At 41.6% G+C, this 17,087-nt stretch overlaps 3 protein-coding genes across 3 annotated transcripts; all 3 read left to right on the top strand.

Moving 5' to 3' along the window:
• Positions 1-2,090: 2,090 nt before the first annotated feature.
• LOC103368139 (POU domain, class 3, transcription factor 3-B) lies at positions 2,091-3,578 on the top strand. Its single transcript, XM_074465731.1, has one exon. It carries the CDS (start codon positions 2,091-2,093, stop codon positions 3,357-3,359), a length of 1,269 nt encoding a protein of 422 aa, XP_074321832.1. The 3' UTR covers positions 3,360-3,578.
• Positions 3,579-11,630: 8,052 nt separating this feature from the next.
• On the top strand, positions 11,631-12,791 carry gpr45 (G protein-coupled receptor 45). Its single transcript, XM_008296400.1, has one exon. It carries the CDS (start codon positions 11,631-11,633, stop codon positions 12,789-12,791), a length of 1,161 nt encoding a protein of 386 aa, XP_008294622.1.
• A 3,682-nt stretch (positions 12,792-16,473) lies between these two features.
• On the top strand, positions 16,474-16,965 carry cunh2orf49 (chromosome unknown C2orf49 homolog; the record flags this gene model as incomplete). The annotated part of the gene is made up of 2 exons (XM_008296403.1): positions 16,474-16,594; positions 16,776-16,965. Coding segments are annotated over exons 1-2 (301 nt in total), but the record flags the coding sequence as incomplete, so codon positions are not given.
• Between the last annotated feature and the right edge of the window lie 122 nt (positions 16,966-17,087).

Genomic DNA, 17,087 nt, shown 5'->3' on the forward strand with positions numbered 1-17,087 from the left:
GTTGCCAAATAATCGATTAAGTGCTGCAGCTTTACAATAAAAAGTTGTGCTTCGGTTAATCTTGAAGATTTTCATACTTTAATGTGCTGTCGTCACAAAGGTTAAAGTGTAAAGAAGCTGATTTAAGCATTTAAACAAGTCAGATGATTCACTTTCTGTTGTGCAAATGATGGTGTGATATGCGGCTAATGACCCCATCCTGAGAGTCAAGTGGGTGTATGAGTGAGTGTGTTATGATGCAGAAGCCCCTGACCACTTTCCATGCTGATTTTGGAAATGATACACACTTTAACCAAACAATCTCATGAAAAACGACTCATATTAAATTACCTTTTGTTGAGAATGACCCTGTCACTGCATTACTAAGTGGGTTTATTAGTACCTTAAAGTACTTCAGTGCATTTAAATTCACCTTTCAAGACTCCTCAACAGCCTAATCAGCATCAGACATAAATTGACCATTGTGCTGGTGAATCATTCAGCATATTTTTATTGCTACAGAATTATTATTAGCTTGTTCACATTTGATTACATCCTAAAACTGGATAAGTCTAAAGGTAATTTGGCTGCTGAACATAATGGAATTTAAATGTTGTGATAATGGGCTCAGTTTATGTCTCTGTTTGGAGAAGGGGAGGTTTGGAGTCTATTTATCTTTTACCTTTTGGACAAGATCCAAGACAAATCCACTGCAAAACATAAATTAGCAGCACGTTTAACTGGGCCTCACCTGGCTCTCTCTTCCCGTCACAAAACTCCATGTGTCTCAGCCGATGCCTAAACTCTCTCATGGCCCGTAAAAGGCGAGTCAAGCCCGTGGCACCAGAGTTCCCTACGACGCGTTCATTTCACAGCCTATCCATAAACTGACCCAGGAGACACAAACGTCCCACTAGAACCGGTTTATGTTTTTTTTTGAGGATGGAAAAAAAATAAAAAATCAAACTGCTGGCTCGGTTTTGTGCAGCTTCAGCGCTCAGCAGTGTGGCGCGTCATGCCACTGTGGCCTTTCCTTTACCATGTGAAAAGGAGAGCGCATTAAAATGCAAGAGGCGTTCAAACCCCCCTGTGTAGCCAAAGACGACTTGAGTATCCTTTGATTCAGGCCTCAACTGCTCTCAGTTATTAGAAATGAGATTAAAAGGACTGATCAGATTGTCAGGCATCACAAACTTTAGGCGGCCTAATTCTCTCAAAGTTGGCTAAAGAGGAGAAATAATAATAAGTGTAACTACAACAATAATAATAGAAATATATTTGGCACAATGCGTATTTTTATAGTTTTGGAACAAGTTTAGTTTTGTTGCTGGATTCCCTGTCTACTGTACTCGCATGGTTCATACTTTACGCATCCTTGAAGACACATTCAAGCTATTTGGTGCCTTTTTTTTTTCTCGATTTGCAATATTTTCTAGCAAATTGTTCCCTTTTTTCCCGCAGCAAGAACTCTGTGCACCCAAGGCTCAACTGTGAGACACACCAACTCCTCTCTGACTGCGCGTCCAATCAGCGGGAGCCCTGCAGAGCCTTTCTGTTGTAATTGGATGGAGATGGGAGAGGAATACGCAGCCTTGGCACAACGTAAACACATGCTCGTCTCCTTCGCTCTGTGGAGGACGCACCGGATTGAGCAGCTGTGAGCGAAACTGAACTGAGCGGATCGCAGAGGCTTTCAAGGTTTTGTCATTATCATCTAATCTCCGCCAAATCTCAGAGAAGCAAGTAGACAAGTAAGCGTTCTAACAGCTCCTCTGTTCGGATGAAAGAAGGTGCATTTCCATATCGCTAGGTCTGTGGATTACGCACGGCGGAACTCCCGGGACAGAGAAAAGTTCTGAAACTATCGTTTTTTCGCAACGGAATGAGTGAAAAAGCGTGTTTTGTCACACAGGTCACAGCACGCACAAGCTGCTATTCAACTAAAACTATCACCTAAACATCGATGGAGTGATTTGTCACTTTTTTTTTTCTCCAACTAAGCGCGAAAAAAAAAATCTCGCTCATGCTGAAATAGGCAGAATTTATTCATGGATTAGAGCAAAGTTGAACTTTAGTCAAACATCAGAAGAGAGAAGTACAACCCAAGATATATGCTTTGGGGAATGGCAACAGCCACCTCAACTCCATACCTAGCCAGCAGCAGGATTTTATCCGGCCCGGTCCTTCACTCTGATCGGAGGGGTGGTGGCATGCAGCCGGGCAGCACCGCTGTGACCACGGTGTCTAGTGGATACAGAGGAGACCCTTCAGTTAAGATGGTGCAGAGTGACTTCATGCACGGAGCCATGGTGGCGAGCAACGGGGGACACATGCTAAGCCATGCCCACCAGTGGGTGACATCGTTGCCTCACGCAGCAGCGGCAGCAGCTGCAGCCGCAGCGGCAGCAGCAGAGGCCGGATCTCCGTGGCCCCCCAGTTCCCAGCCGCAGGACGTGAAGAGAAACACCGGCAGGGATGACCTCCACTCAGGCTCAGCTCTGCACCACAGGTCTCCACATCTGGGACCTCATCAGACGCACCCAGGAAGTTGGGGAGGCACGTCCGCGACGCACATCAGCATCACCGAGTCGCAGCAGCAGCAGCAACAGTCCCTCATCTACTCCCAGCCCGGCGGATTTACAGTCAACGGGATGCTGAGCTCGCACACCGGACAAAGCCTCATGCACTCGGGGCTGGTGCGCGGGGAGTCCCCTGAGCTGGACCACGGCAGCCACCATCAGCACCATCACCACCACAATCACCACACGCACCATCACCAGCACCCCGGGGTGGGCCACGAGTCGCACTCAGACGAGGACACCCCGACGTCTGACGATTTGGAGCATTTCGCCAAACAGTTCAAACAGCGGCGGATCAAGCTCGGCTTCACCCAGGCAGACGTAGGCTTGGCTCTGGGCACCCTGTACGGCAACGTGTTCTCCCAGACCACCATCTGCAGATTCGAAGCGCTTCAGCTAAGCTTTAAGAACATGTGCAAGCTGAAACCTCTGCTCAACAAATGGCTGGAAGAGGCCGATTCCACGACCGGGAGCCCGACCAGCATCGATAAGATCGCCACGCAGGGCAGGAAGAGGAAAAAGCGCACATCCATCGAGGTGAGCGTAAAAGGCGCGTTGGAGAGCCACTTCCTCAAGTGTCCCAAACCCTCCGCGCAGGAGATCAACTCTTTGGCGGACACTCTGCAGCTGGAGAAGGAGGTGGTCAGGGTCTGGTTCTGCAACCGCAGGCAGAAAGAGAAGCGCATGACGCCGCCTGGACTCCCGCGCACCCCGGAGGACGCGTATTCACAGGTGGGCAGCATGGGACCTGACACACCGTCTCCTTCCATAGAGTGCAAGAGGATGTACAGCGACACGTGAAAATAACCAAATGACGGACATGAAATCTGAACAAAGTGATGTGTTTGAATATTTTTTTTTTTAGAGAACTGTTTCCCAGACTGACTAGACTATTTGGTTGACTTTTCTTATCCATGAGCGTTGATCCACAAAAACATTGTTATCCAATGAGTGTTTATGTCAGAGCAGGATAAATGTCCACTTTTACGCATCGTTGGGTAATTTTTCTGCATTATAAAACAACTTCTGGAGCCAAAATATATTCCAGTTATCTAAAATCTGAGCAGAAAACAATTTAAAGTCTTTTAAAGATTCAAAATAAACACTTTAAGAGGCTTCAAAGTCAAGACGTCCTAACAGATAAAGTTCCTTCCACATCTCTGTACTGTAAAAATAAAAGTTCCCTTGTAATGCTGCAGAATTTGATGTCCCACATGCTAGACTGGGCTGTAGCCTGTACCTTTTATTCTTTTCTTTTTTTTATTTTTTGAAAATGAAAGACATTGATTCCGCTTTATTCAACACTAAGTTGTTTTATAATGAGCAATAATTTATCTTCCTTCAAATATGTTTCTCACTTTTGTGTTGTGTGTCGGTGGATTTATGTTGTGACTCAGTTTAAGATGGTCAACTAGCGATTTACAATTATTCCAATATTGTACTTTTTCCTTTATAAGAGGCTTCTTCTTCTTCTTCTTCTTCTTTTGCTCAGATTAGCAAAACATTCCCTCGAGTTCATGTACAAGTCTGCTGTGTATTCTTGTGTGATGATTTGGGCTATTTATTTTTTTTCCACTGTGTTTATTTTCATGGAATAGACTAATTATTTAATAAATTTGACATAAAAAAATGGTGTTAAGATATGACATGGCCATCATTCTTAATGCGTACACACACTCAGCATCACCTTCATCGTTATTATTTTATGTCATGCTTTTTTTTTTTAGTGAAATATTAAATACGTGCTTTGCTGCTTTTTAGTGAAGGCTGTCAAACTTTTAACTCACAGTGTCTTTAGTGCAAATTAAAGACAGTAAACAGCCATTATCTGATAGTTCTAGATACAAAACTATAAAAATAAAATCTTTCTTGTTAATATCTCCCTCAGAGCTACTCCACTAATCAGGCATTTTCACCACTTTTTGACAGTTTCCAGACAAAGTGGGTTAACAGATAACCAGAGAAAGTACACTATCATTGAAAATCATCGTTAGCTGCATCCTACCAGCTTGTCATCATTTCCTTAAGTCTCATATCTAACATAAATCACAAGAATCTGCCTCTAGCCAGCACCCTTTCCTCATTCTTATGCCTTCTGTTTGAGTTAAACATAACGCTGACCCCTTCGAGACCGACTGAACTCATCACACAAGCCTGCTCTTGGAGTTTGCCTCTACATTTGTGCTCCGCATATCAGTCCAGCCACATACATCCTGTGGCAGGGCCGTGGACTGCAGCCCGATGGAACGCAGCCAGCGGAGGTCGGCTATCCCAGCTGGCAGTTCACCTCGGCAGCGGTTGCCAAGGTGACAGCGAGATGGAGTGACACGAGGCAGCGGATCTTTTTGCCACAGATGATGGGTTTGGCAGATAGGCGGCAAGGAGCTCGGGACGCTGGCTCTGAAAAACAAATCTGTGTTTCTTCTCTCCTGCCTCCGATCCATACAAACACGACACAGAATAATACATACGTGTAGCTGCATATAAAAACATGAGCCGGCGCCGTGTGGATAATGGAGAGAAGTCATGGAAAAATCAACACAGACGCTGTAGTTGCAGTGAAACTAGGAGGGAGGTCAAAGGTCTGCTGCTACAGTAGCTGTTGACAAGCCAGACAGAACGCTGAGGAACAAACACAAACCTGAAAGTTAATGCGTTACTGCAAATGTTACACTTTTCATGACTGTGTGAGCACACATCCCAGATGCTGACGTCCCGTCTTACGAAATGCAAACTGACACACACTTTTTTTTGTCGCCTTTTACGCGATTCATGAATAAATGGTTCCTCTGGATTTCTGTCCTTGTTGGAGCAACTTTATTTTCTATTCTCAGCCCTAAATAAATTGAAACCACCGTCGAAACGCACATGCAGGTGTAGCGCACGACATATTCAAGGTGTGTGTTTGTCTTGCTGAACATTTGGCAGGATTTAAAGGAAACTCAGGCCTTGCGGTTATAAATAGCAGTCCGCTGGTATGAATGAGCTATTTAAATGGGTCTTTTCGTATACGCCTTTACAGCTGTTGTCATTCCGAGTCAGTTTTCAAACTCTGAAGAAGCTGAAGGGACCCAAGTGGAGATGGCGCAGATATACTGACGGAGCTTCACATGCTAAGAAAGATATCGACGCAAATAAACAAACTGTTTGCAAAACTTTATCTGAGTGCAAAAATCAAGGACTTGCTGGAATGTTTTGAGGAGGTTGAGTTGATGAAAGGTGAAAAATCTTAAATAACACTTAAGTAAGTCCAGCTGCTTTCATTTAAGAGCTTAGAAATACCATAGAAAGGATGAGTGAGAATCATCACAGACACACTGTAAACACCTGGTTAATGCCAAACGGAGATTATTTTTGTTTCTTGTAGTGTTTTAGGAAATTCTGCAGCTAAGAGCTGATTTAGGTGATCTCACAATCACTGCTGAAAACAAACCTTTAATTTGAATTTCACATTTAAGCAGGAGTAATTTTTTCACCAGACAACAAGCTTCCGGCAAAAAAGTTCTTGCAGACTTTTATGGAATTCTAATTTCTTTCCCATGGAGTGGTTGTTGGCATCACACCACTCGATTGACACATTAAAATACACACAGTATTTCTGCATTAAACCAATAACGTCACAATGGCGTGGTGCAAAAGGTGGACAGGTGGCGTCGCCGCTCACCGTCATCATCTTACGGATGGCTCTTAACATGTTATATTTCCACTGAGCTGCGAGCTTAAGTTCCCAAATGAAAATGGAGGTAGAATATAAGCTGGCAGGATTGCAGTGTGATCCCCTCAAAGCTGCGTGATGTAAAGATGGGAGATAAGGCTGGAATTGGGGGATAAAAAGCCCTTTAAAGGGTTTTGTCATCACACGGCGCTAGGGTGTCTACACTGAATATCAATGCTGGGATCTGAAGCCACAAGCTGATGATGTTACAGTTTCCCCGAGAACCCCAAACTCCTGAAACAACAGCTCGCGTAAAAAAGTGCAACATTCATCTGTGTTCTACTTAAATTTAGCATCATTAATCATCAGACTAGTGTTTGCAGTTGCACTCTAAAGATGTTATTACCTCCTTCCAATAATAACTACCAATATAATTGCTCATAATTGCTCTTAAAGCCTTATTCAGAGGTACTTTACATAAAGCAATTACTCCTCGATAATCCCTCCTTTAATGCTTGTTGTTTGTGCCTCACAGTTTGGACGCAGCCGACTTAAAACAGACACACACACGCGCGCTCTTACCCAAGTAATCATTTAACAACAGTAAAGTTTTAATCTACAACTATTTCACTGCAGTTTGCACATTACCGTTCCCCACTGTTTGGTGTTAATTATTTTCACGACGTGGAGACTGGTTAACTACTAAATTCTAACACTGATTAACGCACCGTGGCTTCCTCGGTGTGAGGCGAAACTCAGGAGACACGTACCTGGAAACAGAAGCAGTGAGGTGCATGAATAAAATGCAGGACGAGAAAAAAAAGCACATCTGAGGTGGATGTAATGTCAGAGAGCTGTTGTGTTTGAATTACAATGTCTGACTTTTTCCTCCCTTAATGTAACACAACTGGCTGAACATCACTCGTGTGGGTTCCCTCCTCTGCTCTGAATATTCTGATTTAGCGGTGAGCATTTTTCACTTTGGTGTTTGATGAAGCACCAAAGTCTCTCAATCAGGAAGAAATTAAAGCAAACATCTGTGGAATAACGGACGGGGAAATGAATTCTCTCACCAGCGAGCTTGTTGTGTGGGTGCCGCTGAACGTGACGAGCATGCATGTGCAGGACCGCTGGAGTGGAACTCGTTTGATGGGCATGTTCAACACATGGGCATGATGCCAATTTAGACAAGCACACCCATGAAAAGAATCTCAGGCCGCATGCTAAGTGTATGAGTGTCTTTTTGTGTGTGTGTGTGTGAAAATAGCAGATTTCCTGTGTAAAACAAAAATTAATTGTTGTCTCTGTTGATGCTGTTTTGCAGACTTATCAGTATTCTATTCCTAGAGTGCCCAAAATAAAATAAAATCAAAGAATCTCATTAATATATTGAGTCATACTTGTTGCTAAAGTGTTGCAACCTTGAACACATTTGAATTAAAAGCCTAAACCTCCACTAACACATAAATACCTACACATGCAACACAAACTTGCTTCGCCAACTACAATCCAGCTGGAGTGCAATGCTGCTATCTCCTGGACAAAGTAATAAATGCAAGATCATGACTTTTTTTTTTTTACAGAGCATCAATCAAAATAGTCGTTCAAGGTAAAGGGGGAAAAAAAAGTAATCTTGGCTGTGAGTCTTTTATTGGACTTTTAGAGTGGATTGTACGTATCATACATAATGAATGTGTCATTTATATTCATGCCAGAATGAGATGCGCAATCACAAAGCTTGAGAACGGGGGTTAAACGGAGGGAAGCAGTTGTAGGAAGTATCTGCGATGGAAAATCTAAATTTAACGGTTTATTGTATTTAGCCAACACTGGGTGTGTTATTATTTCTGCTTGCTTCGTATATTACCTGTGTTCTCTCTCATATGAAGGTTTGTCTTTAATCCACTCTTGTTTGTTTCAGGTGAGCAGCTTGACCCTGAAGCCTCGGAGCCCACAGGAGGCCACAGCTTGTCTCCTGAAGACCCACACAAAACATTCTGCAGGCACACCGGAGGGCCTCACTAGTGGAACAGTTGGACTAAACCATGAGAGACTGGCGCACAGCTTTTTAATCTATAACATGGAACCTTTGGTTCTTGTCTCTGGAAGGCATACATTCTGTGGTTTAATGCAATAAATAACTTGGATAAACACTTGCTTTTTTGTGAATTGACTTTTTCTTGACTCTCCACTACACCCATACAGTCTTCTACATTCAGATCATTTTCATTTTATTATGTTGAAGTATTTTTGTACTCTATTAATAACTTAAACTACTCTCTGTTGTCATTTATATTACTTGTTGTTTGCCTTGAAATGACCCACATGAGAAATACAAGCTTCAGAATTAGTGTCCTCTCTTAAATCATAAACACCTTTAACCCCCTTTGCTTTTATGAGATGCCATCTCTTTTTTCCTTTTACCCTTGTCTTGAGGGGTTTCCTTTTGTTCTTCTTTCATTCTGTTTATTCTTTCTATTTTGTTCTTATGTGTATTTGTATTTTTTCATTACTTTAATGAATGCACTATGGCATTTTTGGTGCTTTTATTACTGTATCTGCATCAACCAATGTTTTGTTGTGTGGATTTATTCATAATAAAAAGAAAAAAAATCTTTAAAGCTTCTTTTACCATGTTTAAATCAATTTCTTTCTTTCTGTTTTGATATTGCCTTACTGATTATGTATTTTTATGGGGTTTAATATCAAAGCACCTTGATTACACTGTTTTCAGGTGCATTATTAAAAAACAAACAAACAAAAAACAGTTATCATTGTTGTAAGGTTTATGGAAGAATAAGAATAAGATAAAATATTATTGTCTGTCTAAGATTTCCTATTACACCTATGACGTGAGATTTATTTTTTCCCTTCAGTTTAATTAAAATGCTATTATTATTGTTGTTATTATTATTATTATTATTATTATTATTAGCTGCTGGTCATTTATGCACCCAACCTGCATTTAACTACAGCGTGGATTCACGTAGTTTAATTTACACGCATGTAAGTTAAATCTGAAATCAGGGAATCTGTACTATATGTAAATTTGATCGCTTATTGATTAACAGTTTATGTAATGAGGTGTAACTTAGGATTACCTTTTTTCTTTTTTTTTCTTGCCACACTGCTCCTTTAAATCAGAGACCACCTGCTCTTCTGGCGTCAGCATCATCTGCAGGCGGCACGATGGCGATCGATCCAGCAGTGAAATGTTCAAAGTGGGATTTTTTGGGAGAACCTCAGCATGCTTAGGAGGAGAGACGCGGTCACCGAGCTGACTGGCTCGAAGGGAGGCGAACGTACGACCCGGTAACCGTCAAGGTGAGTCTGTTGATGTCTGCTTAATGCTTGAAGATGTATTGATTAGTCGATGCTCAGGGTGGAGGAGAAAAAAAACAACTAAAAAAAAAACAAGAACAGGCATCCAGTCTTTGATGTAGGTGAATGTTCTGCCCTGACTTGTTGTTGTTGACTTGTTGTGGATGCAGACAGGTTGACAGACAGGTGAGAGGCAGAAACGTGTTCGTTTGTAAACGTGAGAACACGCTGTACGGGATCAGTGGTGGAGCTGTGTAGAGAGAAAAAAAATGGATGCAAGCGATGAATTATTAGCTCATGAATTAAGATGTAACATGCTGCACTGGAGAGAAGCAGCAAATATCCCCTGTGTGTTTAGAGGAGCTGACACCACCGTGATCTTCTAAAATCTGCATAAAAACAAAGGACTTGAGGCGTTTAATTCAGTCTTTTTTTCACCATAATAAAAAATGTATTATTTAGATTTTCTCAGGCTGTAATTTTACTCTATTACTGTGTCATCATACCAGCTTTATACGGAGCCGTGGAAAGACACCTGCTCTGCACCTTTGTTCATTTAAAAAATTAAAAAAATAATTATTTATTTTCTACATGTGACCTAATAAACATGTTATCTGTCAATACAAAAAAAATGTAAGCCAGAAATCCTTATTCACATTTCATTAAGTCTTCCTCATTTGCTTATTATTTTGTTTTGAATTATTAGTCATGTGGTTGAGATTAATTTCTTAGAAAAAAAAAAAAACCTTGAAGATAAATCCTCATACAAAAAAACAAACATTTCGTACACTTTTACGGGGGGATGAGAGTAGGGGCTGCTTGTTGCCATGGAACTGGTGACCTTGTTGCCGTGGCAACAAGCAGCAACACTGTGCAGTGGCTTATGAGGCGTTTCATGGCAGAATGTAGCTACAGTCACTGAAGGGATTGTTTGTTTTCTTTTTTTTTTTACCTGTTTGGGTGAACTGATGTGTGACGAGACAACCTGGGTCGTCTTGTTTTAGGGTCATTCTAACATAAAATCTCTCACTGAGTGACAAAATGTTTTTGATTGTGATTACAGACGTTACTGATGCTAGCGCAACTAAGACGAGCACCGTCACTGAAACCATATCCCAACCTTTCAAGACATTCTGGCATTTGTATTATAAAATGAATAATGGCTGGATTCCATTTAGCTGCTTCCAATTCAGACGGAGCAGAACGGAGCCGTTGGTATTTGTAACACCTGCTGCCATATTGTGTCACATTGCTGCTATTAAGGCCTCGTAGATCCAGGTGGTAACGCTGTAAGTCAACACAGACAAATTACTCCTCTCTGGGTCTTCCTCTTCAGCTGCTAATTACCTGTCCACATTGTAGGACCGCATGTGGGAATGCCTTAATGAACTCATCATGCAGTTAAGCTTAAACACCTTCCGTCCCATCATCCGGCGCGGGAAGGGGAAACCATGGCAACAGACGTGTCCTGTGTGAAAAGACTTCTGCTTTATCAAGGTTGCATCAGCGTCTCAAGTATTAACCCAGAGAGAGAGAGAGAGAGAGAGAGAGAGAGAGAGAGAGAGGGCGTCTGCTTCAGCTGACAGTTGACGACACCCTGGCTGTTGTGTAAATGTGTGTGTTTCTGTTCATGTGTGAAACGTTACAGCTCGACTGTTAATCATCAACCTGCCTGCCGACCAACACCTCTCCGTCCTGTGTGACTGTAACTCCCGGTGTGGTCCCGTTTCTTATATAACTCCTTCAGCATCATGTGGACGTCATTCCTCCTCTCACTGTTTCGTATTTACAATTAGCACTGACGAATAGATCAGCGGTGACTGTCTGGTGATGCATTCGTCGCTTTTTTTTTTCCTGTGGTCTTGTTTATCACAGCTTTTCAAGAGTCAGACAGCACAGTCGTGTAACTGCATCGAGCGCACACTTTGTCAGGTTTGATCTCTTGTGTGTATTTTACAAGATCAGTTTTGCAAAATGTCTTACGTGGGTCTTCTTGTCTGTCTATTCCAGGTATTGCCATGGAACACAGCTTCATCTGTGCACCGCCACAACATGCTCACCTTCTCCTGGGCTGATATTCCTTGATAACAGCTGCTATGGCTTTTAATAATGAAAGCCTGCTGGCGGAGTGTGACTTCATGGAGCCAAACAATGCGGAGGAAGCGGCCGAAATCCAGCCGTCAGAAGCTTCGCCTCCTCTCATATCAGTCACTCTGCGTGTGACCCTGGCAGCCATAATGATCTTTATGATTACTATCGGTTTCCTCGGCAACGCAATCGTGTGTCTGATTGTTTACCAGAAACCTGCCATGCGTTCTGCTATCAACCTCCTCCTCGCCACGTTGGCCTTCTCTGACATTATGCTCTCCCTGCTGTGCATGCCCTTCACTGCCGTCACTGTGGCCACCGCTGACTGGAGCTTTGGGAGCGGGTTCTGCCGGGCCTCCATCATGCTGTACTGGCTGTTTGTGCTGGAGGGGGTGTCCATCCTCCTCATAATCAGCGTGGACCGCTTCCTCATCATTGTGCAGCGGCAGGACAAGCTGACCCCGCACAGGGCTAAACTGCTGATCGCGGGTTCGTGGATTCTGAGCCTGTGCGTGTCCCTGCCGTCGGTGGTCGGCTGGAGGACGGGCGCAGCAGGCGTCGGGGGCGCCTGGGCGCCGCAGTGCGTGCTGGGATACAGCGAGTCTCTGGCAGACCGCGGATACACAGTGCTGTTGGCAGTGGCAGTGTTCTTTGTGCCGTTTACCGTCATGCTGTACTCTTACATGTGCATCCTCAACACGGTGCGCCGCAACACGCTGCGCATCCACAACCACACCAGTGAGCACTCCTGCCTGCCGGCCCTCAACCAAGTCAGCAAAATGAGACTCACCGGGCTGCAGCGGCCGCCTCAGATCAAGGTGGACATGAGCTTCAAAACCCGAGCCTTCACCACCATCCTCATCCTGTTCGTCGGCTTCTCGGTGTGCTGGCTGCCTCACACGGTGGTCAGCCTGCTGGCCGTGTTCAGCCGGCAGTTCTACTACAGCTCCGTCTTCTACCCCATCAGCATCGGAGCTCTGTGGCTCAGCTACCTGAAGACAGTCTTTAACCCCGTCATCTACTGCTGGAGGATCAGAAAGTTCAGGGAGGCCTGTCAGGAGTTCATTCCCAAAAGCTGCAGACTGTGTCCCAGAGTGCCGGGCAGGAGCCACAGAAGAGTGAGGCCCAGCAACATTTATGTGTGCAGTGAAACACAATCAGCTGTGTGAAGCTCTTGCATACCCTTAAAATAAGCAGTTGAATGAAGTGACAAAAACATTCAGTCTAAACTTTTCAGCCAGCACCTCCTTTAAGTTCTCACAAAAATAAAAATGTGAACATCTACAGTTTTGTGGCTCCATCTGCTGAGGATGTGAGACATTCCAAAGGTCAAGTGAAATGACCTCGCAGTGAGGCCGTTTCTTCTGCTGTTTCCATACATTCATACGTTTTCAGTCTCAAAGTATTCTTGACTTCGCTTCGGGACCATTCTACTTTCTGAAACTTGCTGCCGCTCAAGCTGTTTTATACCTTTCGTTGTCGGTTTACTTCTCTGTTTCATATATCGTCGCTGAATTGTTATTCTGTCTTTCGGGCTGTAAAGTCGATTTCCAGTTGAAAGCAGCTGAATTGTGGTGGTGATAATAATTCTGTTGTCAGTCATGTGATGAGTTACAGGAAAAAAAAAAAAGCATACAGTATTAATGTTAAGTAAACTTTATTTTCTTTAAAAAAAAAAAATCCATGAATGTGTCAGCAATTAAATGTTTCGGTTATTGTGGAATGAATGTTTCCTTAAATGCATTTTCATGTCATGGAAGATGAAACCAGGTAAATAAATATAGTTTTTGATTGAGGTTACATTGAAAGAGTGGAGTGATTGGAGGAAAAACATGTTCTAGCACTGTATGTAAAGTGCACATCAAATATGCAGGGAAATAAAGCAAAAAAACAAACAAACAAACAAACAAAAACCCCATTGGTAGAAGAAGGCCTGCACAAAAAACTTTTCCTATTTAGGAGGAAACGTGAATACTTTAAGCTGTGTGTAACATTCTAAATATATGTAGCACTTTATTATTGTTAAATTATTACTGCATTCATTTAATATTTGTATACGCAAAAACATTTTTACGAATATTGGCAGCCTCAGCAAACAATTAGAGGTTGTACTTCTGTAAATGGGAACATGGTGCTGCTTTATTAATACACTGAGTTGTCCTTTTGCTTCATTTATTCTTTCAGTTTAAATCACTGAACCAGTCGTACAGAGATCTGGAGCCATGATACTGAAGTCTGGTAACAGTAATATACTTTGAATTAATTTAGAAAATGATAAAATGCTCAAAAGATGTTCCCATCAAAGCTTCAAAGCTCCTCAGACAGACAGAATGTTTAGTTTACTGTCTTATGAGTCAAAAAGAAGAAAAGAAGAAGGAGTGAAATCCTTACATTTAAAATACTTATTTGGAATTCACAGAAAATGTCAGAGATCTGTCAAGATCTGTCTGTAGGTTTTGACCTGAAACCCAAATGAGTCAGGGAAGATATAAAACATTAAATAAAATCATGATTGCACGTTTACTTTCTGTGCAAAATTACATTTTTTTTTTCTAGTTTCAGATGCAGATAGAAAACAAATTGTTCGTATTTATTATTCTATGTGAATGTACATAAGTCCCTGCTAACACTTTTTAATGTTCATCTCTTTGTATGGGGTACAAAGCGAAGTAACTTTTAGTCATACACACACTGATGATGTATTTACACGTGATTTAAAGGAAAACTTACAAGGTTTCCATTAAAGCACGGGAAAATTATTAAAATACAAAAGAGAATTTAAATAAAGTTATTTTGTATAAGCAAAGTTTATGTTTTCCTCCAAACACACACACATACATATATATTTATTATCATTATTTTTGATTGACGGAAAAGGGGTGTACACTTTATTAGATCACTATAATACACAATATAAGTTGATGCACACAGAAAACCAAAAATTCCTTCCCACCGCTGTTTTGTGTGAGTAATTCAGAAAAGGTTTTCTTTATCACACACAAGGAGGCTGGAGAATGAAGGAAAGCAGTTCTAATTAAACACAAGAACAAGAATAAATGGAGTTCCATACGACAGATTTACATGTGTGCCAATATGTGACATGCGAGTCACAACCTTCCTTACCTAGATTCAGAGCTCATGTTTGTGTGTTTCAGATCACATTACAGTCCTAACTTAGTTAACCTAGTCCTGGATGCAACTTGTAATTTAATTGCAAAGATGACAGGAGGATGGACTCCATGCTCGTCTACATTCCCAGCTGAGTTACTTTTATTGGTAGCTGGTAAACATATTAGTTCAGGACAGTAAAGATTAACATGTTTGGCTCCTTCTAATGAGGAGGATGTGGACTCACGTTGCACTGTAAAAAGTTCATTTTAGCCGTAGTCCAAGTAAAGGACTGTTTCAAATCAATCTCACTTATTTCTTTGCTTTGTCAATAGAAGTTTACTTTTGTGGACTCTGTCAACTTGAAATTACTTAAAATTGCTATTGTAATTTCAGCAAAAGTGCAAAAAATTAAGTTTGCTACTCCTTTTGCGTCACGCGCCTTATGTCCACATTTCTTTAATTTTGTCTGCTGCAACTTAACCACTATTTTCTTCAAATAGGTTTAATGTAAGTTTAATGACAAAATCATGTTTGACTTTTGATGTTTGGGTAAAATAGATAATTAAGTTGAAAAAAAAAAACAAAAAAAACTTTAAAGTTTCTTTAAAATCAAGTGGCAGCAATGCAAACTGTTTATTTGAACTACTGAATGATTTTAGCACATCTAGCCTAAAGCAAAGGCATTAATATTACTTGTTCACTAAATTCAGATAAACTTAATTTAATTCTGCGTTATGTGAAAAAAAAAATAAAAATGTTAGTCCACTTTACAGCCTACTTTAGCAGAAAAGGGGCTTTGAGGGGTTAAAACCCTGGAACGACATTCTAGTTCAAGATGTTTTGCTCTTCATTATAAAGGTTTCTTAAGGTCTGACTGGGGAATAATACAGATATTTAACTCCCTCCTGCATGTGACCACTGATCACTGACATGTAGAAATTCATGACCCTTTGAGATAAGCTTTTACAAACTTAAGGCTCCGTATGTCAACTATTAGGACGTGTTTGGCATCAATCAGAGCAAACAAAGCTTTATTCAGAAGACGCCTTAAAGAGACAGAAACTAAAAACGTAGCGTTTCAGACAGACGCTGAGAAAACATGCTGCAACAATCTGGAGTATCGGAAAAATGATGTGATTTTTGAGTAATGAAATATATATACATATTGTAGTGAAGCCCAAAAATAAAATTGTAAACTTGTACATTTTCACAAGATGGGCTTTTTAATTAGAAAATGTGTCAATTCAGACTATCAATCAAGTGCCCTGACAAATCTATTACACATCAGACACCAACAAACAACCGACCTCTATAATCATTGAACCAAAGATTGACTGTAAATAAAGAGAGACCTTGGAAGTAAAACGAGATGCTACAAAATATTTTTTAATAACTGTTTTTTTTTTTACTACAGGGTTTTACCTGCATCAAGGAATGTTTTGCGTCTCCAAAGAGAGGCTTTAAGCTGCTGAAAAGACAATCACCGGTGTCAAAATGAAAAGGAAGACACCTGGACATAGCAATGAAAAGTATCGTGGAAAAAAAGAAATAAAAAAGTAAAGAGTGCAACAGAAAGTGTGTATCTGAGACAGTGGAGACAGTGTAGCGGAAAAAATGTTGTTTTTAAAATAAAAAAAAACTAAAAACAAACTCACCTTCAGAATGTTCATCCACTAGGAGGCAGCAGTGATGATGATGCTGCTGCGTCAGCTGCCGTAAAAACCAACGAAGAAGAAGAAGAGCAGCCAACATGGCGACTTCCACGGGACAAAACGGAAAAGCTGTTTCTACTTCAGATGTGGATCTGTTACTGCACCCTGAACTGTTGTCTCAAGACTTTATGCAGCTAATTTTAAGTGAGGTGAGTCACCATTTACAGAGAAACGTGGGATGTGTTATTTAATGTGGAAATAAATGAAGAATACTAAGAAATTAGCATACCGGCTAGCTATCTGTCTGTGCAGCACTTCTCTCAACCTTAGTTAAAGACTCATGTGTGACATTTTGAGGTGAGCTAACAGTGTTTGTTTTTTCCGAGTCAGAAAAATGTCAGTGCCAGAGACTGTGGGAGCAGGGACCGGCTCACAGAGCTGTACCTCCAGCATGTCATCCCGCTGCCGCAGAGGACGTTACCCAACAGCCGCTGGGGGAGGAAGATGGAGAAGAGCCGGGGGAGGCGGACAGCTGACGGTCACGGCTCAGACAGGTACCGGTCCACATGGACGTTATTGTGTAGTCATGTGTCCCAGACTCGGCGTAGAGCAGCTCATGTTGCTAAAAGTAGAACAAAATATTTCCATGTTCTCTCAAGTCAAAATCATTCACACCATTGTGAGGGAAATCTTTTATTTAAA

Source organism: Stegastes partitus, unplaced genomic scaffold, assembly GCF_000690725.1.
Source record: "Stegastes partitus isolate 25-593 unplaced genomic scaffold, Stegastes_partitus-1.0.2 Scaffold1125, whole genome shotgun sequence".
Taxonomy (NCBI): domain Eukaryota; kingdom Metazoa; phylum Chordata; class Actinopteri; family Pomacentridae; genus Stegastes; species Stegastes partitus.